A 25,651-nucleotide genomic window follows, 5' to 3' on the forward strand; every position below is an offset into this window, starting at 1 on the left:
TGACATGTGGGAGGCTTTTAAAGGCCAGTTGATTTAAGTGCAGGACAGGCATGTCCCCACAAAAATGAAGGATGCAAATGGCAGGATTTGGGAACCGTGGATGAATAGGGAAATTTTAAGCTTAGTCAAAAGGGAAAAGGAAGCATATGATAGGTCTAGGCATTTAAAACTGATGAATCCCTTGAGGAGTAAAGTGGAAGTAGGAAGGAACTTAAACATAGAATTAGAAGGTCTACAAGAGGCCATGAAATGTCTTTAGCAAACATGGTCAAGACGAATCCCAAAGCTTTTTATGCATATATTTGGAGCAGGCGAAAGAGTAGGCCCGTTCAAGGACAATGGAGGGAAGTTATATGCGGAACCACAGGACGTGGGTGAAATCGTTAATGAGGATTTGTATTGGTATTCACCAGGGAGAAGGGCATAACGGATGTTGAGGTCAGGGATAGGTGTGTGAATGCTCTTGAGAATGTCAATATATCAAAGGAGGAAGTGTTGAGTATCCTAAATTACATTGAGGTAGACAAATACCCGGGGCTGGATGGGATCTGCCCAGTTTACTGTGGAGGGCATGGAGAGAAATAGTTGGGGCGTTACCAGATATCTTCACATCCTCTTTGACCACAGGTATGTTCCAGAGGACTGGAGAGTAGCCAATATTGTTCCCTTGTTTAAGAAAGGAAGCAGGGATAATCAACAAATTATAGGCCATTGAGCCTGCCATCAGTGGTGGGGAAGTTGTTGTAAAGATACTGAGGGACAGGATATATGCACATTTGGAGGAAAATGGACCAGTTAGTGACATGCAGCATGGTTTTGTAGGGGAATGTCAAGTCTCACCAACTTGACTGAGTTTTTGAAGAGGTGACAAAGAAAATTGATGAGGGAAGGGCTGTGGCAGTAGTTTATATGGACTTTAGTAAGGTGCTTGACAAGGTCCCACATGGCAGACTGGTACAATAACTAAAATCACATGGGATTTGGGGTAGGCTGGCTAGATGGATACAGAACTGGCTTGGTTATAGAAGACAGAGAGTAACAGTGGAAGGATGTATTTCTGAATGGAGATCAGTAGCTAGTGGTGTTCCGCAGGTATTAGTGCTGGGACCTCTGTTATGGCAGTATATATATAAATGATCTGAGGAAAATGTGGGTGGTACATTTGCGGATGACACGAAGATTGGTGGAGTTGCTGATAGTGCCGAGGATTGTCAGAGGATACAACAGGATATAGGTAGATTGGAGACTTGGGCACAGAAATGGTAAATGGGGTTTAATGCGACGTGATGTATTTTGTAGAATCAAATCTAGGTATGAATTATACTGTAAATGGCGGAACATTTATTAACATTAACATACAGAGGGATCTGTGTATGCAAAACCACAGCTCCCTAAAAGTGGCAAAACAGGTGGTCAAGGTGATTAAGAAGGCATATCGCATGCTTGCCTTCATCAGCCAAGGCATTGAGTATAGGAGTTGGAGCTGTTGCAGCTGTATAAACCCTAAGTTAGGCCACATTTGGAGTATTGCTGAAGTTCTGGACACCACATTTTCAGAAGGACGTGGAAGTTTTGGAGAGAGTGCAAAGAAGGTTTGCCAGGATGTTACCTGGTCTCGAGGGTGTTGGCTATAAAGAGAGGTTGAATAAACTTGGATTGTTTTTACTAGAAATACAGACACTGAGGGGAGACCTGATGGAGGTCTACAAAATTATGCGAGGCATAGACAGGGTGGACAGTCAGAAGCTTATTCCAAGGATGGAAGTGTCAATTACAAGGGGGCACAGGTTCAAGGTGAGAGGGTGAAAGTTTAACGGAGATGTGAGAGGTAACGTTTTCACACAGAGAGTGATGGGTGCCTGGAACGCACTGCCAGAGGATGTGGTGGAAGCAGACACGATGCAGCATTTAAGAGTCATCTGGATGGATACATGAATAGGGAGGAAATAGATGGATACGGACCGAGGAAAGGCAGAAGGTTAGTCATTATCAGCACAGGCTTGGCGGGCCAAAAGGCCTGTTCCTGTGTTGTACTTTTCTTTGTTCTCTTTGTTCTTTCCTGCCCTGATGCAAATTGGATCTGTCAGAAGTGGAGGCTGGACTTGCAGTTTGGGAGTCTGCCCACCATTTTGGAAGCTCCAAGAGTCTCCATAACCACAGAAATCCAGGCCTGTAGATGCTGAGGAAATAGAACAAAGAACAAAGAAATTTACAGCACAGGAACAGGTCCTTCGGCCCTCCCAGCCTGCACCGATCCAGATCCTTTTATCTAAACCTGTCGCCTATTTTCCAAGGATCTACTTCCCTCTGTTTCCCGCCCGTTCATATATCTGTCTAGATGGATCTTAAATGATGCTATCGTGCCCGCCTCTACCACCTCCACTGGCAAAGCGTTCCAGGCACCCACCACCCTCTGCGTAAAAAACTTTCCATGCACATCTCCCTCAAACTTTCCCCCTCTCACCTTGAAATCGTGACCCCTTGTAATTGACACCCCCGCTCTTGGAAAAAGCTTGTTGCTATCCACCCTGTCCATACCTCTCATAATTTTGTAGACCTCAATCAGCTCCCCCCTCAACCTCCGTCTTTCCAATGAAAACAATCCTAATCTACTCAACCTTTCTTCATAGCTAGCACCCTCCATACCAGGCAACATCCTGGTGAACCTCCTCTGCACCCTCTCCAAGGTATCCACATCCCTCTGGTAATGTGGCGACCAGAACTGCACTCAGTATTCCAAATGTGGCCTACCCAAAGTCCTATACAACTGTAACATGACCTACCAACTCTTGTACTCAATACCCCGTCCGATGAAGGCAAGCATGCTGTATGCTGTATGAAATAGTACAAATAGAGAGTGAAATAAGAGAAAGACATCTGGTTGGCTACCTTTCGCACTTCATTCGTATTGTCTCAGACTAAAATTTTAATTGACATTTGGATGTCATTAAATGGGACACTGTAGTTGAGTAGTTGTGAATGTAGACTAGTAATCTGGAGATACATTTAAATATCCCTCTGACAATTTGTGGGCCAGCAGCAGAAAATTTCCAAGAAAATCACTGATTGAAACTCAATGAATTCGCTGATTTGCTTCAGATAAGGAAACTTGCCACCCTTACCCTGCCTGGCCCAAGTGCAACTCCAATCTCATATAAAATGGCTTGCTGTAAATGTCTTCTGGACATCTGGGGATGGCCAATAAATGCTACCTTGCCTGTTTTACCTACATCCTGAGAGGTTCTGACTGTCTTTATTGTAATAGCAAGGTAGAACTGGGACTAGCACTGCAACATTACGATAAACAGACAGGAGAGTCAAAGCAGCATTTGAGTTTAATTATGTCATTAAGTAGGGGAAATAGCCCATTCTAATGTGTTGGTCGTTTGAGTAAATATCTTCAGTTACCCAAATGAACTGCTTCTCCCTTCTGTTGTGGCAGTATCTGAAAAAATGCTTTCTCTTTTTAAAAGGTCAGCTTTACCACCATGCAGAATGAAGCATTTTGGTGAAGGTATCATTTTTTGCCTTTGTAAAGTCTGGCCAACTGTTCATTGCTATTTGGACTAATTGAAGACTCAGACTAAAGAATTAACTATAGTGTATAGAGTGTAGGAAAACATTAGCTGTTTTGGCAGGGCTGAGGATATGATCCCTTAGTGATTTGACAAGCAAGAAAACTAGCAGACATTAAACTTCACATCATTATTGGGGATTTTCCTTGTGGTGAACAGCTGTCAAAAGCAACACTGCCATCAGTCTCCTCGATGGCGCAGATTTGGGTGCAGATGTTTACTCTGTGAAATCATTGACAGACTGGAAAACATTGGCAAATTTGGCTTATTCAGTGGGAAAGCTGAGCAGCATGCTCGACTACTCAAGAGAGAGTTTCCAGCTGTGAACATGATACTTCATCATGAAACCTTTAGTAAATGTTTCTTTGTGTCTCATAGCACCACTCCAGGAACATTCCGGTAGCGCAAGGGAAAAAAAAAATCTTAATTCTTCCTCTTCCTTATCTAGTTTTCCTCCAATGCTAAATATCCAGCAGATTGTGTTTGTGGTTGTTTCTGTAATAAAGCCCATCATATGAACAGGCCATTGGCCTGACCCATACTTCATTACCAGAAGAACTGTCTCAATTAAAAAGCGGGAGTGCTGTTAGTCCATTTAACTCCAACTGGAGGTAAATGTCCCACTGGAAGTCAACCCAGTGTTCAGAGGCCAAAGCACTTAGGCGAGATTTAATCACCGCGTTGGGTCCAGCGTAGATCTGGGTACACCAGGTAACTAGCAGGAAAGGCCAAAATCGAGATTCCCGCCAGGCGCAAATCAGTTTGATATCTAACCGGCCCACTCCCGATGGCGAGTTCTGGATCACACCCAAATATGGCAAGCATATCATTAACCTTCATTTGTAATTATTTTCATCTCATTAGCGAGATTGAAATCGAATATAACTACCTCACCGGAATTAACTGACTCCACAGTGAAAAGTCACACCGGCGTCATTTAGTACTCCTTTTTTAAAACGTGAAGTTGCCTACTGAGGGGAAATTGAGAAAGTGAGCAGCCATTTCATAGAATTTTCATAGAATTTACAGTGCAGAAGGAGGCCATTCGGCCCATCGAGTCTGCACCGGCTCTTGGAAAGAGCACCCTACTCAAGGTCAACGCCTCCACCCTATCCCCATAACCCAGTAACCCCACCCAATACTAAGGGCAATTTTGGACACTAAGGGCAATTTATCATGGCCAATCCCCACCTAACCTGCACATCTTTGGGCTGTGGGAGAAAACCGGAGCACCCGGAGGAAACCCACGCACACAAGGGGAGGACGTGCAGACTCCGCACAGTGACCCGAGCCGGAATTGAACCTGGGACCCTGGAGCTGTGAAGCGATTGTGCTATCCACAATGCTACCGTGCTGCCCTATTCCCATTTTCCGGCATGGACCTCAAGGGCCCTGGAGGGGTGGGGTGGGATTGGCCCCTTCAGGACGGATGGGCTTGGTTGGGGGGCAGAAACGTTTCCAGTCAGGAGTTGCCCCAGAGCCTGGGAGGGCTTTTGAGTTAGGGGATTTTCATCTGTGAGGCCTTCAAGCCATCTTTAAATTAACAGAGCAACTACATCTGCTGCCTGTCTTCCCTACCAAACACTTCCAGGACAGAGCCCAGCTCTTGGTTATATGTTGACACTCACTTTAACTCCCTTTGACAGTGAGCAGACTCTAACTTCTCAGCTGAAGGCCAATAAGGAATTGGCCTTGTTAGTTGTGAGAGCACTTCATAACTGCTGGTGGTTGCAAATGCCTGGAGGTTGCTGTAGCTGTTTCCTTCCTTTTCTGTAGCCGGAAAGAAGGACAATTATTTAAAAGATATCTCGTGCCTGGAACACTGGGCTCTAGGAGACTATGAACCCATAAGGCAATCAGATTTAAAGCGTGAAGACACTGCGGGACTGGTGCATGACGTTGATCCGTATGTGCAATCTACTGCAGACTTTGAAGAAATGCTTTTGCGGATTGCTAATACTTTTGTTGCTGTTGTGGTGAGTGCAGCACATAAGTAGCATGTCACCATGGGTTAAACATGCTGGAAGTCAAGGATGTTCAACTGCAGCTTGAGCGCCAGTGGAATATGTGGATGCCAGGATTTCTATCCGATGAGATTGGGCCGTGTGGGAAGGTCTGCATAGCTGCGACTCATGGATGGTGAATGGCACTGATACGGGGAACAACCAACGAGTAGCGCATTGATAAACAGATCATTTCAACGACAAAGTTCTGGACATGAAAAAACACTCTCAAGCTTGTCCTCTATTTCAGTTCACATCTGTTTATTTTTCTGTGTGAAAATGAGCTGACATAGCTTTGTATTGATACCAATATGGTTGTTGTTTACTGGTTAGTGTGTTATGTGGAATGTTGTGTTGATAATTTTCAAATCTTTGTTACTGTTGACTGTTTTGGCCAATACAATATTCTCAACTAGCTTCTTGAGCACATGTGCAATATCTCAGACGATGATTATTGCATCATATTTCAATCAAACTTTGAAGCCGAAACAGTGTGTCTGAACTCTAGAAGCATCATTATCATGGAGGCAGCAACCAACAATCAAACACTCGAGAGCTGGTCTACAGCATTGGGGATATCCTCACGACCATAGGGTATGTGGATTGGGGAAGACACCTGAGCACGATCTCCCTAATGTTGCCGGCAGGGATCTGGGGTCCAGGAGCTCCTGCTGTGGCTGGAGGTGTGTGTGCAGAGCGAGTTTTCCAGCACAACTGGCTCAGCGGAGAGAGGCTGATCATGTAAGGGGGGGGGGGGGGGAGGGAGGCTTGAGGGATTTGAGGGTCCCGGGGTGGATGCCCTAACTGATTGTTGGTCTCTCTCCTTCTCCAATTCCTTCCAGATATCATAATATGGCTGGTTATGTCAGTCCAGCAGATGTTGCCCTCGTCAATCTGGTGGCAATCCAGGCGACCAGATGCTGGGGAAGGCAGCAGCGTTGACACAATCTGGAGGTGGCATTCCAAGTACAGGAGGCCACTGAGGACCAGGTCACCCATCAGGCTGAGGAGGAGCCCAGAGACAGACACCAGCGACTGCCGAAGAAGTACAACTGTCGTTGGTCTTTCGAGGAGATGACAGACATGTGCCGCAGGAGAATCCATCTCAACAAAGTGACAGTGCGGCAATATGGCACAATGTGGTGGAAGAGGACACCCGCCCTCGGTGAAGATGAAAGTCACCACAGTCATGAACCACTATGCAACCTGTTCATTCCAGGGCTCGAGCAGGGATTTGCGAGGCATTTCCCAAGCTACTGATCCGTGAGGCCACGAGTGCCCTGTATGCCAGGGCTTTCAGCTGAACCAAGCCCATCAAGATGCCCTGGCTACAGGAGTTTACATCATTGCCGGGATGCCCCAGGTCCAGGGTCATGGATGGTGCGCATTGTGTCCACTGTGGCATCATGAAGTGCCCTTTGTTAACAGGAAGGGGTGCCACTCCCTGAATGTTCAATTTGTGTGCAACCACCACCTCCGAATCATGCATGTATGTTCATGCTTCCCAGGGAGTGTGCTTGACAGCTACATCCTGGGACACTCTGAGATTCCCAGCATGAACAACTGCAAGAAGATGGTTGGCTCTTGGGGATAAGACTGAAGTCTTGGCTGATGGCGCCACTGCGGAGGCTGGAGACCAAGGTGGAGACGGGATATAACGAGGCCCATGCGGCCAGCACGGGCGCTGACTTTGAGCGGTGCACCAGACTGCGGGTTCTGATGCAGTACACGCCCCAGAGGTTCTCCCACTTTGTGGTGGTCTGCTGTTCCCTCCACAACCTGGCACAGCAGTGGGGCGACATGATCGAAGGGGCGGAGGTACATATGGCCTCGTCTGAAGAGGAGGCGGACCAGGAGAGGATGGAGAACAAGCCTAGGAAGGACTCGTAGGAGAAGCCGGAAGCTAGGCAGTGGCAAGGGTCTGGCATGCTTGGACAGCCAGGGAGGCCATCATCCTCACCTAATTCTCATAGGACAAGGCTTTGCCCTTCAGCTCACATCCTCCGCCCCACCCCCAGTCGCTCCTTCCTCCCAATCCCTAACTACTTCCCCAATCCCTACATCCCACCAATCCTTCCACTCCTCTGCAATCTCTCCAACCCCAATTCCTCATTCCCCCAATCCCTCCACTCCCCAAATCCCTCCTTCCTCCAATCCCTCCTTTCCCCATTCCTGCACACCCCAATCCTCCTTCCCCACAAATCCCACACTCTCCCTCCTCTCTCCCCAAATACACTGTTCCACCCTCAAAAGGTCTGTGTAACATCACTCCAGGGTGATGGACTCTGGTTCAAATCCAGATGCCCCCTATGCTGTTTTTAGGGGCTGGTTTAGCTCACTAGGGGCTGGTTTAGCTCGCTCAGCTAAATCGCTGGCTTTTAAAGCAGACAAGCAGGCCAGCAGCACGGTTCGATTCCCGTACCAGCCTCCCCGGACAGGCACCGGAATGTGGCGACTAGGGGCTTTTCACAGTAACTTCATTGAAGCCTACTAGTGACAATAAGCGATTTTCATTTCATTTTTCATTTCACCTGTGTCGGCATTGTCAGCGGGTCAAAATACAGGGCAGGAGGGTGATGATCAATCGCTGTGAGGTTAGCTCTGGTGCTCCTCAGTTTATGCCACAGTCTGACTCCTGTCTTTCTGCTGACAGTGCACTCACACCCATTCTCTGAACGGCGTCTGCATTGGGGCCATTTGATCTTGGACCACTGTGCCCGGGGGAGCGGGGGTCAGGTGGTAAACGGAGCAGAGGCCAACAGGGAAAGTGGGTGCAGGCAGGGCACCTATGACGATTTATGTGACAGAGGCTTCACATGGGGCTGATTTAGCACTGTGCGCTAAATCGCTGGCTTTTAAAGCAGACCAAGGCAGGCGAGCAGCACGGTTCAATTCCCGTATCAGCCTCCCCGAATAGGCTCCGGAATGTGGCGACTAGGGGCTTTTCGCAGTAACTTCATTTGAAGCCTGCTTGTGACGATAAGTGCTTTTCATTTCATTCACATGTATCAGGCGTAACATGTTTTAATGGTGAACAGTTAACATTTTAATTCCCCCTAGCTACATATAGTGCCCACTCAGTGATCCTCTCTCTTCTTGATCTTTCGTGGTCCACTGCTACATCCAGTCCCCAAGTTCCACATCAGAGGTAGAGGCAACCTGCGGCTTTTCACGCCCTGTAGCCTTTGATGTCCTTGGCAGACACTCTCTGGCATCCCACCCCTGTCTTGGCTTTTTCCAGATTATTATGGGCTATCTTCTCATGCAGGGACAAAGGGAAGGCATTGTGAGCTGCACACTTGATGGCTCAAGGGGGTCTATAGCAGATGGAGTGTATGGGAGCCTGGAGACCCCGGCCAACTCACTGGTGTCACTAGCTTCTCCGTGCCATCCTGCTTTTGGGACATGTCCCTCATTGACTGGGACATGATGTTGAGGCTCTCAGCCATGGTCATCACAGTCTGAGCCGTGTCTTGGGCAGCACCACTCAAGATGCTAACGTCATGCTCCAGGTTTTCCATTGCAGTCACCACCCTAGCAGTGTTAACCTCAGTGCCATGCATTGCTGACATCATCTCCAGTGCCCGTAGCCTTTGGGACTCCTCCAATTGGCTATGTACACGCTGGCACGTTGCTAACATCCCCTCCTGAATCTCAAGGCTTTGTCCTGTCATCTGCATTAGTTCAGGGATAACCTTGTCCAGAGGCTCGGCATCTGACTGGGACTCAGTTGAGTCCTGGGATCCAGCAGAACTTTTGACTGCTGACTCCTTTTGATGTTCCTGCCCCCCACCTGATGTGCATCAGCAACTGTATGGTGCTCACCAGATTGTTACCCAGAAACCTGTCTACTAATGCCACCTACCAATGTTGCATATCTGGGTTGATGGAGGGTGCAGGTGATAGCTGTGAAGCCTAGATGGTGGTCTCCTTGGAGCTCTTCTCCGAGGTTGTCTCTTGGGTGGCGGCGGGGAACGTCTCCGGATGGAGATTCATAGACATGTGGTCAGTGAACGGGAAAGATCATTTTGTCTGACATGAACAACTCATTTGAGACAGGTCACCTGGGTGAAGGGCAGTGGATTCTCACCTCTGTGGCGTAGGCCAACCTTGCTGTCTGGGACAGCACTTCCTTGGTCAACCCTGCGACTTCCAGGGCCTGTTTTTGTAAGGGGTGAGGACTTGGATCTCTGGCATCCCACCCCTGTCTTGGCTTTTTCCAGCTTATTATGGGCTATCTTCTCATGCAGGGACAAAGATAAGGCATTGTGAGCCGCACGCTTGATGGCTCAAGGGGGTCTATAGCAGATGGAGTGCATGGGCACCACAGCTGACCATGAAGGGGTTGTGCTAGTGGGTGCCAGAGGGCTCTGAGGAACAAATGCGAAGATCAGATATGGGGTCAATGGACTTGGGGATGGGCGTTTGGGAATTTGAGGGATGGCAGGTGGAACTGATGCCAAGAAAGAGGTGCTAACTTACCCCTGTGGCTCGGTGGAGCTCATTGGTCTTCTTCCAACATTGTATGGCGGTCCTCCTGGTCATGCTGTCTGAACTGACAGCCACTGTCACTGCCTCCCAGCTGACATTGGTGACCCTGCTGCTGGTCCTCCGACCCCCTCGGGGGAACAGGATGTCCCATCTCGTATCCACAGCATCCTGTAGCCTGGCCAGGTAGACATCCCAAAGTGAGGGGTAGGTTTGTGTGTTGCCATGCCTGTGTGTTGACTGGGAATGAGTGCTGGGGGAGCGTTTAGAAGCAGCTTGCTCTTGGTAGTGGTAAGACGCTGAGGCGCGAGTCTGGCGAATCAGACGACGAGACAGCCAATAGTGGTAAGAGTGCTGATGAGGGATCATTTCCGGCACTAAGTGCTGTTAAATTTGGGCCGCAATCTCGTCAATGAATCCATCGAGAAGCACCCAACAATTGTGCTCAAAATGACACTTGGAAAATTTTCTGTTAAATTTGCCCCTTATCTCTTCTTATCATGGCTTTCTAAAGTGAGTCTTGAACCCACAACCATCACATTCACAGGCAGGAACTGGAGTCGAGGCCCAATCAGTATGCTTTATATCAAAAAATATGCCGCATGATTCTTCATTGGCGAGATCCTGCTTTGCTGGCAGTGCACCCATGCCTGTGGGTTTCCCGATGGCATAAGGGTGGCCACAATGGGGAACCCTATTAGCCAGCTGCGGGAATGGTGACTCCTGCTTCCAGCGGGGTTGTGCTGTGCCGGAAAATGGAGCTGGCAGGATGGAGAATCCGGCCAATGTAAAACATTATTTATAGCTGACATCACTTCATACCTGCCCACTTATTTTGAGAATTCTCATTCAGTTGCTCCTGTGAACAGTAGAAATCTTGTGATATTGTACACAGCAATGATTTAAAGAGTAATTGCAGGCTTGCAGTTGATTCAGGAATAAATGTAGTGAAACAGACATTATTGCAGTCGACGATCAGAGTGACTGGTCTTTGATGCTGATCTCCAAGATGAAAATTGAAATATTCCAAATTTATTACATTAGAGAAAGTGTTCAGGAATCTTAAGGGTACTGTGAATAAGTACATTATTCTATGTCACTGAGAAAAACAGATGAGGAGAGTTACCTATTTGATCCCTTGTCTATGCTGAATTAATTGATTTTACTGGGTAGGGTCAGCATTGACTGAGAAAGTTATTCAAGCTATTTGCTTCAGATTTAGCCCTCCTCGGCATGGAGGGTCATTGTCTGTGGAACTATACCCAACAATGAGACAGTGCTTTCAGAGAATGAAGGACAGAGAAAATATTGGAGAGATATTTGTTCGAAAAAATACACTTTTGATCCAATGCAAAATGTACTTAAAAATGCCAAAGAGTAGGTGGAGAAACTTTATTTTTTTGTGTGGGCTGAATCATAGAAATTCCTTAGCTAGTCTGAAAAAGTTTCAATTACAAGAACTATTTTAATGCACCATTTAATTGAGGATTGTATTAATAAATGTATTTAATTTTCAATCATTCACCACTCCAGACTCGCTTACCTTTCGTCTTGATTAAGTTACAAAGTGTGAAGCATAGTTGACACAACTTGATAAGAGTTTATATACATTTATATAAATTTACCTTATTCAAGTGCCTTCATTTGTTATATTTCAATGACTTATAACATCTTTTTTTAAGGTAACATATTTTATAATGGTAAAGTATAGATTCCATGGAATCAGCTATAAGACCATTAACATTCAATGCTGCAATGATTTGTATCATTAGTTTTGGCAGTCAGACAATGGGGAAAAAGTAACTAAAGCATTCTAGACGTGATCACATTGGAGGTGGCAAGTACCAGGTTGAATTAGTTAACAAGGTTGTTTACGCCTTTCATGAGTCCAGGAGTATATACATTCTTATTCATTTTGACTGAGGATACTGAGAGAATAGGTGTAAACTCGTGATTATGTTTTGGAATTTAAGTTCTAAGACCATAAAACATAGGGGGCAGCATTTAAGAATGGCGTCCCAAGCCACGAATATTCTTTCTGCACTGACGAAATGAGGTAAGTGTGGCTTCAACAGAGCGTTCCTTGTCAAGGCAAAACACACCCAGCAGAGTCGCGTTAGATAGAGGGGTTGTTCTCGACGGCGCAGGCGTCAAGAAACCTCTGCTATTTGCGCCCAAAACGGGACTCTTTTTTTCTTATGTTAATTAGTAGAGTTTGAATTGTGCTTTTCCTATCCGGGGAGTTTGTCGCATGCACGTGCACGCTCAGCATCTGCTTCTGTTAACATAATTCTTGAAAATATTAGAAAACTGTGGACAATGGGTTCAACTAGCCCCCTGGGACTTTTTAAACCTTTTCCAATTATGGGTTGGCCTGTCCTAGAGGCTCTTGTCTCCTATTGCTTGGCTTTAATGCTGCCCAAGGTTGGACTGGGCTCTGACCAAAGTTATGCTGCTCCTTTCTTGACTGTTCACAACAAAGTCATTTTACATGGAACTGCGATATAATTGCATCCATACTTTTTTTTATCGCAAATGGGTTTATAGGGGAAGAGTTCAAGTCTATTTGAACATATATTAAAGAAAACTGTTTTGGTGAAATATTCTTTGCAGTATCACAGTAAGATGCACAAAAGAGCTATCCTGTGGTTCAAGCACCAAACAGCCTTGATTTTAACCCTGCCTAACCAGCAGGAGTGGCTGGAGGGGTAAGTACTGTGATGGTTGGCTGCTCCCTGTTGTGTTTGCATTTTAACCACGGAGTTTCCAGCAGCATGGATACCACTCAACAGGCAGATGGAGGCCTCATCAATATTTAAATATTAGTGGCCAGATTCAAGTCAGGTTCTGATGGGATTTTATCTGACAGAGATACTCAGCCTGGAAATGGAATTTGGCTGGAAGCATGATCTGGTCCAGAAGAGGTTTTGGTCAGTTCAATTTTTAACATTATTTTAAGGTCTCCTTGTTGGCCAGGAGGAGCGATGGTGTTCTAACTGGGCCAAACAAAGTATCCTTTGGCTTTTATTGGCTTGGGTTTACCACCCGAAAGCAGGACCACGATCACTTTTGGAACCCTTAATCGCCAATTGCATTATGCAGGCCACTGTTCTATTGAGTGCTCAGTGCCTTCCAGTTGCACAAGATCCCATTCCAGCCATGGAGCACCTCCTCAGTCCTGCTGGTTTTAGCAGGGGTGCTCATTGAAGTGTAGAATCTCAAAGCAATGCCTAGATGGACCTTTGCCACTTAACCTGACTCTTACATGTCAAAGTTACCAGGAGGGCAATTAGCAGGGTGTGAAGAACGGTATTAATAACTGCCGTAAATGGTACCTGACCTTTAATACCTTGCCCCTTTAAGAGCTTGGAACCCTGGGGGACTCCGCCTCTGGCTACGCCCCCAGGAAACGGTACATAGGATAAGGCTCCATGTGGCGAGCACACTTCTCTCGAATGCTGTCCTGTTCTCTGTAGATTAAAGCCTTTTGATTACCGACCTCGCTCTCGCGTCGTAATTAATGGTGCCTCAGAGGGCTAATCTGACAAAGCTCCAACCTACCAAGTATACTCTGAGGTACAATTCCTAACTACATATACAGTTCCCAGTTTATTTATTGGTCGGCCTATTATTGCATATTGGTAAACCACTGACTGTAAATCCGTAAGAGTTCTCGGGATTTAAAATTGACTAAGAGGCACAATACTGAAATAATATCAATTCATCTCTTCATGTCTTTAACTATTTCGTTACCCGAGTCATTGTAACAATTGCACGAGACTCATGACCATACTCCATTTCTATTCCTTTTTCTTCATTTGTTCTTAGGGTGGACCTGGAGCTACAGGTGTTCGTGGGCCTCAAGGACCCCAGGGACAACGTGGGATATCTGGTCGCCAGGGTACATCAGGACCTATGGGCAATATTGTAAGTCCGAAAAACAGACTCATGCTCAAGAACTTGATTTACTGTGAACATCCTGCCATATTTAATCTCCTGTTTCTATCTGTAGGGACCAACTGGTATAGATGGGACACTTGGTGCTAAAGGCCCATTGGTAAGATTTCTTAAATTATTCTCATTTGCCATTTTTAGTTAAGAAGCCCAGTTTAGTCCAGGGAGAATTGAAGAAACTTATCAATAGTTGGATTAAATAAATTAAGTACATTAAGTACCAATTTCTTTCCCCTATTTTATTTATTTTTCTGTCACTTTAATGTCATATATTTTTAGTTCTGTATTTCCCTTCTCGCATTTGGTTGATTTGTTCATCTGTATTTCTTTTCTATATTGTTGCTTTTCTCCTGAACGATGTTTTTTCTCATACATTACATAGGTATTTCCTCTTTTTCCTCCATTGTTCACAAAACCAAACAAGCAATGTGTTGGAAACACTGGCTGAAATTTTCCAGCCTTTCTCGCTGATGTGATTTTCTGGTCCCGTCAATGGCAGGTTCCTCAGTGGCAGATGGTGTGAGCCACGGAAAAAGTCACTGACATCACCAGGACCAGAAGATCCTGCTACCAGTGGGGTGCCTCTGCCACCGCAAAATAAGCTGGGTTGGGGGAGGGGGTGGGGGGGAGTGGACTCCATCCACTGCTGTAATGCTCTGCAATTCCACTCATTAGAAATGTTTCCCATCATAGATGACAAACTCAAAGCTGCCTAACTGCATTTTAAACCTATTTGTGTTTTGAGGTGAACTGTCCAACTATCTAATTCTACTTTTAATACAGGATTGCCTATCCTTTTGGGAAAAACGCTTAAGGTCCCGTGTTAATTTAGGATGGGGAGATTAACGTAGTTAAGGACACCACACTGTTACCGAGATATGCTTAAAGAGCTTGTTAACCTGTAATCGTCGAATCCAGTACCAAGCTACTGCTAAGGGGACAAGGTCTTTACCAGTTCCAACAAAAGTATGGCAAGTCATATTTATGTGGGTGCTCCCTTTCTCCTTTCAGATAAATGGAGAAAATGTGATTGCCTTCCACTTCAATCAATGGAATCAGCTGCCCCAGGCAGTGACACCATAAAACCAGAAGACATAGGAGCAGAATTAGGTCACTCGGCCCATCGAGTCTGCTCCGCCATTCAATCATGGCTGATATTTTTCTCATCCCCATTCTCCTGCTTTCTCCCAATAACCCCTGATCCCCTTATTGATCAAAAACCTATCTACCTCTGTCTTAAAGACACTCAGTGATTTGGCCTCTACAGCCATCTGCAGCAAAGAGTTCCACAGATTCACCACCCTCTGCCTGAAGAAATTCCTCTTCATCTGAGTTTTAAAGGATCGTCTCTTTAGTCTGAGATTGTGTCCTCTGGTTCTAGTTTTTCCTACAAGTGGAAATATCCTCTCCACATCCACCCTATCCAGACCTCGCAGTAACTTGTAATTAAGTCAGACCATATGCTGATCTGCTTGATATCAGGCCATGCAGACTCGCCAATCAAGTCAAAATATAACCCACTGGAAATATCACAAAGATTTCACAACACAATTGCAAAAGACATTAAAACATCAGCCATTGACAAGTTTATCTTTATCTTAAACTGGGGACTGGATTAGCTTAGTTGGCTGGTGGGTGATGCAGAGTGTGGCCAACAGTATGAGTTCAATTCCCCTACTGGCTGAGGTTATTCTTGATGGCCAACCTTGCCCCTCACCTGAGGTGTGGTGATCCTCAGGTTAAATCACTCCCAGTCAGCTTTCCCCCTCACGGCAACCTATGGTCATCTGCAACTATGGTGACTTTATTATTATTAGGTTCTCAATGTGCAATCTTACCATTATTTTAATCAGAAATGCTTTCATTTTTAATTTACCTTTAAATTTGTTAAATTATTTTAATTTAATTTAAATTTAAGTTTTAAGCATTATTTTAGTCAAAGGGTTGAACGGCCCATTCCTGCTCCTAAGTCCTAAAGACACAAAATAAAGGAAGAAAAAAAGGTCAGTTAAAAATATATTTTTTGCTGCGTGAAAATTGAATATTTGCCAAGCAAATGTAGTCTGTCTCCAACAAAAGCCAGGTGCCCCCTATTCTGTATATACCTGTGGTCGAGTCCTCCATGATCTTTGCTCCACCTTAAATTTTCGAGGGAGGATATATGTTTTTATCTCCTTTGTTCCAAATCCAGAGCTTGGAATTCTATAGAGCTTCCAACTCTATGCACATTGCACCTCCTTTGATCACTTGTGCCCATCCTTCCACAATGCTGATTGTCCATTAAAGAAATAGAGTTTGCTATGCATCAATCCTTTGACAAGACTGAATCTTGTCCTGCTACCATTTTCAGGAGGCATATATGCTATTAACAAAGCAACTTTCTTGGAAATAGATTGGGAATGTGTGAATCAGAGTTTGATATTGCTTTAATCCTGGCCAATATTGTAGGTCACCGCTACATTAGTAAAATGTACCTTGCAGGATAATTGTTTTAAAGTTTCTACTGATAATAATAATAATCGCTTATTGTCATGAGTAGGCTTCAATTAAGTTACTGTGAAAAGCCCCTATCGCATTTTCATTAGTGAAAAGTTTGTTTCTAGTGTTCAGTTTGTTAATGTGGGTCATTACTGAGCTTGGATGGCTGCCATGTTAGTTGGCACAGCAATTACTGCACTCCCAAATGTTTTTTTATTCTTTCATGGGATGTGGGCGCCGCTAGAAAATCAGCATTTTGTACTGAAACAGTTTGGCTAGGGAAGCGGCTAGTTTTGGAACACAGTCTTTAGTACTATTGCTGGGATATTGTCAGGGCCTATAGCCTATGCAGTATCCAGTGCCTTCAGCCATTTCTGATGTCATACGGACTGAATCGTATTGGCTGAAGAATGGGATCTGTGATTCTGGTATCCTTAGGCCGAGGACAAGATGAATCATCCACTCAGCTTTTCTGGCTGAAGATGATCCAAATACAAGTAATTGTATGAATCGATAGAGACGTCTAAATTGTGAAGCACAACTTTAACTTTCCTATCTATTGATGCATATTTTTACAATTGGCTTCAAGTTAAAGATTCAAGTCACCAATATGATTTTTTTTCAATTTCCCCTTCTGCCTTTGCTTCTAATCTTTGTAGACCGCGACCTTATCAAAATATTTCAGCACGGATAATGCTAGGACACCCTGTTCAAGGAAATCATTTTCAAATTCCCATGAGGAGAATTCTACTCATTTTAAGCAAAACATTCATATGCAAATTATAACCTTGCTGTCTGCTCAGCACACATATTGCTCTGGAATGATTTGGATTCAAACCTGATGTGAAGGACTCCCAGAGTCCTAAAGACAAAATTTTGAAAACAATCCAGTACTTGAGCCATCTGAAATTTGGATTGTTGATTCCAAAATATGCTTATGATTATGAATCAGAATTCTAGTGAAGTGAACACAGACCTCCGCACAGGACTCTTGGGGACTTCAATATAAATGCCGTCCTCCCTCTTGCAGGCAATCTTGCCATTCTAACTGTGCCGTTAGATTCCCCTCTCCTCTTCCACCCTCACTTCCAACAACAAACAAGAGGAGTTTGTGAAATTTCAATGTGATTACTGCCGTTTCCCTCACTCCCACTTGTCAACAAGACTCTTCCACTTATCCTCTGAGCACTCTCCCCTTGCTTGACTTCAGAACTTGCATCTTTTTCTCATTTCCCTCCTATCTGTAATGTGTCTATGAGAGGAATCTCCTGCTCACTCGACCCTATTCCCACAAAGCTACTCTTCAGCCAAATTTCCTTCCTGCTGTTGTGTGAACTGACATTGTCAATGGTTCTCTCTCCTCAGGTACTGTTCCCTGTCCTTCAAATATACTCTTGTGCCTTGCCGTACACTGCTTCTATGTGACACCATCTGAATATACAGCACTAATTTCCACATTTTTGCTGATGGCACCCAACTCTAGCTCACCACCACCTCACTCAACCCCTTCACCAGCTCTAAATTGTCAGAATGCTTTTCCAGCAATCGGGACTGGATGGGCAGGAATTTCATCCAATTAAATATTGGCAATATCAAAAACAATGGGGAGGCTTCTCCGTTTCAGAGACTGAATCGCGTGAGTTCTACAGCCCCGAAAGCACGCTGGTCCTGGAGCAATTCCAGACATCCTAATGGGCTAGTACAAGCACCACATAGAATTAGTGCCATACCAACGAACACTGGCGTGTGATTCACCAGGGTCAGGATTGGCATTCGAGAGCCTGACAAGCAAAGCTGCATATAGGCACTCCACTTCCCCCATACCCTCATCCCAGCCAAGAAGATAGCACTGGAGGATGTCCATCCCATTGATGCATCGGGTAGGGCCAGAGGGTACCTTGGGGGATGGCGTGGGAAAGCACCCAAATGACCTGTGGCTCACAGTTCATATTTATAAGTTCATATTGGTCAGTCAGTGGAGGTGCAGCCACATGGCTGTCCTGCAGGATGCGGCAATGGTGGTCCGTTCTTGTCCAGTCCCACTACTCCCTCCGAACCTGCCAGAAGTCCACCGGCAGTGGCACAACTGTCAGCACACAGCCCACTATAGCAATGTTGGACACTTTTCATACCCCCTCTCTCTCCCTCAGCATCCTCAACGCCTGTTTCCTGATTTTAAATACCATAAGTGAACAACCTCGCTGTCGGTAATTCCTCCTGGCAGAGGTGGAGCATTGCTTGGGCCCGGAAATTGACAGGTCATACCCATTAATGATATGCCAGCGATGTGGCACACCTATGCCCTCGCCTGCATTCCATCACTTTCCCTGGCAACTGCCTGAGATTGAACCAGATTGTTTGCATCTTTGTGTTTGATACCAATACAAATTTATAACCATATCCTCACCCGATCACTAAGACCGCTTATTTATTTTTTAACAAAGTGCATAAAAGTGAGTTAAGTAGCCAACCAAGGACAGCACGGTAGCACAGTGGATAGCACAGTTGGTTCACAGCTCTACGGTCCCAGGTTCGATTCCCTTCTTGGGTCACTGTCTGTGTGGAGTCTGCACGTCCTCCCCGTGTCTGCGTGTGTTTCCTCCAGGTGCTCCGGTTTCCTCCCACAGTCCATAGATGTGCAGGTGAAGTGGATTGCTCTCAGTGTCCAATAAAGGTTAGATGGGGTTACGGGGACAGAGCTTAGGTAGAGTGCTCTTTTCAAGGGCCGATGCAGAATCGATGGGCCGAATGACCTCCTTCTGCACTGTAAATTCTATGATGATTCTATGATTCTGTCAAATGGAAGGAGTTGGAGATTTACAGGAGTTGTTAATCGCAAAGAAAATTTTAAGAGTGAACAATACGGAATTTACTGGCTGTTCATGCCGGTGGGATATGCTGGTTCCCCCGACGGTGTACGGGATCCTGGTGAAGAGGGGTGCAGCCAACGGGAATCCTGCCTCTGGCAGCCTCCACTGCCAAAAGACCCGTGGCTGGTTGGAAGCTAAATTCTGCCCAGTTTCTGAGTGTGTCCATTTAGATCACTGTTACATAACGAGTGAGATTTGTGACCTTAAAGGAACAGGCCACTGTTGGCTGCATTCCCATCTCACTAGCAGACAGCCCTTTCTCAATTGATATTTATTCTTACCGTAAAAGAGCTATAAACCTATGAACATACAAAACTGATCCATAGGCAAGAAAAAAAAATAACTGAGGGCCAATAAGGGAAAGATTACACTGGAAAATTCCCCTCCGATCACTTCCCCCTCAGATGATCAAAGAAAAGATTTGGTGAATGTCTACACCTTGCTGGTGGAATTCAAGTGAGATTAGCGCAAAAGAATCATGGTGCCTCTTCGCTGTTGGAATGTGCAACAGGCTGTTCAGCTCTTGACTGCCCTAATGTTAAAAGTCTACCTAAATGAGATGAGTCATTGCTGAAGTACTCACTGTACTTTCTCCCATGCACAGGGCTCTCCAGGAACAAGTGGTGCTGCTGGATTTCCAGGGCCCCTTGGATCTACTGGCCCAAGGGGGAACACTGGACCTACTGGGATCAAAGGTCAAAGGGTAAGAGATTTAATTATTCCAATAGTATAATATAATGTGACAACTTTATCTCAAGCAAATGCGGTGATGAAATGATGCCAAAGTGAAATACTATGCAAAAGAAGTTGGCAATGCTGTATGCATTCATGTTGTATAAAGGGACAAACAAATTCCTATATTCTACGTTTCTTGCATGGAATAAAGTTTGAAAAATAGGACTGTGCCACATCACCATGAATAGACATTATGACATAAACTAGCAACACATTTGCAGCATGATGATTGCATATCAATAAACAAATCATTCAATTTGTGAAGATTCACCATGCCTTGGCATCTCTGCCAACAAATGGTTGAAGTGTACAAGGTCTGACGAAACTCCCCATAAGAAGAAGTAGTAGCAGAAAATTCTGGCAATGTTTCGCAAGTCAGAAAGCTCATCTGTGGAGATAGAAACAAAGTTAACATTCCAGGTTGATAACCTTTCAACAGAGCTGGAAATATTTTTAAAGAAAGGGCAGAGCCAGGGAATTATTGCAAAAACAATATACTGTGGATGCTGCAATTGTGATGTAAAAGCAGAAAAGGCTGCCAAAGCTCAGATCAGACAGCGTCCATGTCGAGAGAAACAGTTAACGAGCACCGTTCAACTGGAAAAAGATTATGTCGGGTTTTGGATTCATTTAGCAGGGTGTTTCTCGGCAGCTGCAGCGTCGAGTAACATCTCGCTATTCAACGGCACTTTGCCGATTTCCTGGCCTGGGGAGTTCCTCTCTGCCCAGGTTGTGCACACTTAGTCATTTCCTGTTGACGAGCGAAAGGCTCCTCGCAGATTGGGGTGCCATTTAGGAAGGCTTCCTGAACTTACCCCCCACCCCCTTTCAATCCCACCAGTTTTAACACCTCCCTCCGCCCCCCAACCTTAGGGAGGCCACCCAGGAACACCCCCTCACTCCCCCCCCCCGCCTTTCACCTATTAAGGCCCCACCGACCCGATCACTGGTAATGCCGACCTGGGCACCCTGGCACTGCCAGCCGGGCACCTTGTCAGTGCCCCAGCCAGGCTGGCAGTACCACCAGTGTGAGGCTGGCAATGCCAAGGTGATCAGGTGCCAGTGGGAGTTCCAGGGTGCCACCCTGTCCTGTCCCCTAGCACTCAAAGGTCTCTAATGGCCTGGAATCCACCCCCCTCCCCCCAGGTGCCGTTACAATCGGCCCACGTGGTCTCCCCGGCCCGGCCGTTAGGTCCCAGGTGCTGGGAGAATCCCTTTGGCTTACTTAAATATGCAGATCTGGATCACACCCAGTGAGAGCAAGATCCAGACCGTGAGATCTCGTGAGATTTTATGAAATCGCGAGATTCAATGGCCTCATCCTGACACCACTCGGACGCGACAAGGCCGTTAAAGCGCACCCAACATCCCATAAATAGTTTGATAACTTTTCAGGTTTTAATCAAGCGTAGATGAAGAGAAAGAGTGGAGTGGTGTGAGCCAAAAAGGAAAGTCTGTGATAGGGTGAATGCCAGGACTAATTAAGTGTCAAAAGGGATGATGGTTCATGATAAGAAGTGTGGCGAGGTGATGACAGCTGTATTCTGTGAAGTAAAATTGATAACTGACAATCAAGACACAGTGAAATCCATATATTTATGACAATTTCTTCCAGCAGGAATTAAAATTTGCAAACCTGGGACACCCATTATATCGGAATGTTTTCTCCGCAGATAGAGAATGCATTGGTTGAGGTTTCTGTGAGAGTGCACTGTTCTTTTCTGCGCCATTCACTTAATATCAGCGAATCCAGTGCAAACGATTGCAGACATTTTAGCCCAGATTTTGTCCAGTGAAAATTTAGTTTCCACTTTCCTTTATGCTGGGTTAAAATATGCACTTCAAGCTGGCCATGCCATTAAACTGGCCCGAATCCCAGGTTGAATTGCACGTTAACTAGGCCTATGAAAGTGAGGCCTGATTGCATTTGATAGAGGATGTTGGGTGGTGAGTGAAGGCGGGTAGTTAATGGAGCAGTAAATGAGGCTACTGGTTTATTTGTGATGTTACAGTTCTTGATAATGCATTCACTAACCTTGACCACTTATGCAAGGTCATTAAACATCTTGCTGTTGTATCCAGACTGCTTGCATCGGCAGCTATGGCTATCTGCTTTCACTGACTTCTCCGTGGGTGTCTGCAGGGCCTCCTGGTCCCCTATGGATGGAGGATCTCTCTCATCCTGCCCATCTCCTGCACCAAGTCTCCAGACCTGCATTGGAGAACTTTATGGCTCTCTTTATGCCCCATAGCACTATTTCTCAGAGCTCGTCTTGCCCAGGCACTCTTCTGTATCCAGTTCCAGTATTTACCAGAATGCATCTCTGCTTTAAGAGATGCAGGTTAGTTTTAAGTAATGCAGGCTAGCTTTAAATGGTGTTAGCCTCGAACAAATATTGTTCCCCTGTTGTTGAAGTATGTAAGTCCTAAACAGTGCATATAGTGATAGGCTGTATGACCCTCGTGTTACTGAGCAGTCAGCACAAAGTTTGTGTGCTGTCTGTATTCTAAAGAGTAGGTAAAGCTTAATGTGCAATTCCGTGTATGTTTTGGGGGCTGAACCAATTTTTGTTCTTACAGAATCCGAGAGCATTGAAGGAGACCTTTTCTCCCTCTTTGATTCCTTTCAAAATGTTTATTTGGTGAATCTTTGCTGACTGTTCCTGACAGTCTTCCATGTACTAACAAATACTTTTTCTTAAAATTAATTCTTCTTGCTCTTTCTCTTCTTTGTTTTTGGTAATGCTCTGAAATTTATGCTCTTTATTCATTGACCCACCAACCAATGGAAATAACTTTATCTATTTACTTTTATTAAAACTCTTTAGAATTTTCAAAGCATAAATATGTTTGTACAATTATGTACGTAATTCATTCTAGTAATAGACAATCAACATAACAAGTCAATCGGTGAAGAGGCAGTCTTCATAACAATTAGTGATAAATTGTTTCTGAGATGGTCATAATATTATTTTCTTCTTCCAGGGAGAGCCAGGCCAATTGGGCTACAAGGGAGAACGTGGATCTAAGGGCGAGCCTGTAAGTTGTACTATCTTCCTAAACAGAGTAATGACAGTAAAACACGAGCATGGTGTTTATTGGTTTTCTTGGAAAGGGGCAAGGGGTATTAAAAAACTAAATAAATATTTAAAAATAGTTTTACATTCTTTTGTTATTCATTGTCTTTTATTTCCCCTTTTTTCAATTAGCCATAAGACCATAAAACGAAGGAGCAGAATTAGGCCACTCGGTCCATCAAGTCTGCTCTGCCATTCAATCATGGCTGATATTGTCTTATCCTCATTCTCCTGCCTTCTCCCCATAACCCCTGATCCCCTTATTAATCAAGAACCTATATATCTCTGTCCTAAAGACACTTAGTGAATTGGCCTTCACAGCCTTCTGCGGCAGAGTTCCACAGATTCACCACCCTCTGGTTGAAGAAATTCCTCCTCATCTCTGTTTTAAAGGATCGTCCCTTTAGTCTGAGATTGTGTCCTCTGGTTCTAGCTTTTCCTACAAGTGGAAACATCTTCTCCACGTCCACTCTACCGAGGCCTCGCAGTATCTTGTACGTTTCAATAAGATCCCCTCTCATCCTTCTAATTCCAACGAGTACAGTCAGAGTCCTCAAACGTTCCTCATACAGCAAGTTCTTCATTCCAGGGATCATTCTTGTAAACCTCCTCTGGACCCTTTCCAAGGCCAGCACGTCCTTCCTTAGATATAGGGTCCAAAACTGCTGACAATACTCCAAATGGGGTCTGACCAGAGCCTTATACAGCTTCAGAAGTACATCCCTGGTCTTGTATTCTAGCCCTCTTGACATGAATGCTAACATTGCATTTGCCTTCTTAACTGCCAACTGAACCTGCACATTAACCTGAAGAGAATCCTGAGCAAGGACTCTCGAGTCCCTTTGTGCTTCTGCTTTCCGAAGCATTTCCCCATTTGGAAAATAGTCTATGCCTAGATTCCTCCTTCCAAAGTGCATAACCTCACACTTTTCCACATTGTATTTCATTTGCCATTTCATTGTCCACTCTCCTAGCCTGTCCAAGTCCTTCTGCAGCCCCCTTGCTTCCTCAATACTACCTGTCCCTCTACAGATCTTTGTATCATCTGCAAAGTTAGCAACAGTGCCTTCAGTACCTTCTTCCAGATCATTAATGTATATTGTGAAAAGTTGTGATCCCAGTACAGACCTCTGAGGCACCCCACTAGTCACCGGCTACCATCACTATTGCTGACACATATCAAGATCAATTGGAGTCAGGATTGTATTTTGTTCACAACAAAATTAGATGGTGAGAGACATTAGGTATCCATGGTGAAAAGTGAGGGGGTAGCTCTAATTGCCATGTAACTTTGATATTGATTGAACTGGAAATTGGATATTACGAGCTATAATATTTCCAGGAGAGTGAATATTATCATCACTAACTCTGGTGTTGCATTCCACTGCATCATGCTCTCCTGCTGAAGCAACATTTCTCCTGGTTTCTGTTCTAAATCCTTATCATGGCGGGATTACCCCCCCCCCCCCCCCCCCCCCCAACCTTTTAAGGTAGAAATGTATTTCTTTTTTGATAGTTACTATTGAATCTGCTTCCATTGCCCTTGCCTTCCAATACATTCCAGATCATGTCAACTCAACAAATATAAGAAATAAATCTTCCATCTTTGTCCTCTGGCTGCCAACTGCTGTGAGTGAGAACAGTTTCTTCCTTTCTGCTCGAACAAAACACCTCATAATTGTGAACACCTGTATTAAAGATACCCCCCTCCTATAATCTAAGAAGCATAATCCTGGTTTCTCTGGTGTCTCTACATAATGGATATCGTGCTGATGAATCGCCACTCCAAGCCGTGGCCTAGTATTTTCCCCGATGTTGGCAAAGGCCAATGTAGGGCAGGAAAAGTGACATTGAAGCCATCAACTGCAATGGTGCTTTCTCCACCACAGTGCTGCACTTTGAAAAAAGAAGTCCCAGGTCCTGCGACGTATCTCTGGCAGGAAACCTCTGATTTTCCCAGCCTCTAAAGCCTGGGCACTACCTTGGAATAGTCCTCTCCCCCACTGAATGCTGCACTCACCTGAGTTCCCCGGGAGGTATGCTCATTGGTTGCATGTCTTCAGAGATCAGTCGTGCTTCACGCTGTTCTGCCTCCAACCTGCTGTGAATTGATTTTTTGATGTGGGGGGATAATTTAGGCGTATGGGCCTGAGAATGATATGTAAATTTATTCTAATGAAGTTCCCGTTGGGAAACGTGACCTGTCACTGATCGGGGGAGGAGACAATTGCATCATGCCTTCACTTTGATGTCAAATATGACATCGTACCTTTTGCAATGTTTTCCATTCCTGTCGCAGAACCTACCAGCGGATGACATTCTTTCCAAAATATGTGGTGCAGAGTTGAGAACAATGCTATCGCTAAGGTCTAACTAATGCTTTATAACCATTTAAAATAACTTCCTTGCTTTTGTACTTTATTGATAGAATTTAGTGGAAATCACAGGAGCAGGTTGTGAGGCAGAGAGGG

The 25,651-nt window shown here is 45.0% G+C and overlaps 1 protein-coding gene across 2 annotated transcripts in view; it reads left to right on the top strand.

Moving 5' to 3' along the window:
* Window positions 1–25,651, top strand: part of LOC119961821 (collagen alpha-2(V) chain-like) — a 313,195-nt gene that overhangs the window by 211,601 nt on the left and 75,943 nt on the right. For both annotated transcript variants that reach the window (XM_038789187.1, XM_038789188.1), the window contains exons 19-22: window positions 13,895–13,993; window positions 14,079–14,123; window positions 19,973–20,071; window positions 23,089–23,142. In XM_038789187.1, the coding sequence (XP_038645115.1) occupies window positions 13,895–13,993; window positions 14,079–14,123; window positions 19,973–20,071; window positions 23,089–23,142 (297 nt within the window). The remainder of the gene's footprint in view (window positions 1–13,894; window positions 13,994–14,078; window positions 14,124–19,972; window positions 20,072–23,088; window positions 23,143–25,651) is intronic.

This window comes from Scyliorhinus canicula, chromosome 2 (genome assembly GCF_902713615.1).
Source record: "Scyliorhinus canicula chromosome 2, sScyCan1.1, whole genome shotgun sequence".
Taxonomy (NCBI): domain Eukaryota; kingdom Metazoa; phylum Chordata; class Chondrichthyes; order Carcharhiniformes; family Scyliorhinidae; genus Scyliorhinus; species Scyliorhinus canicula.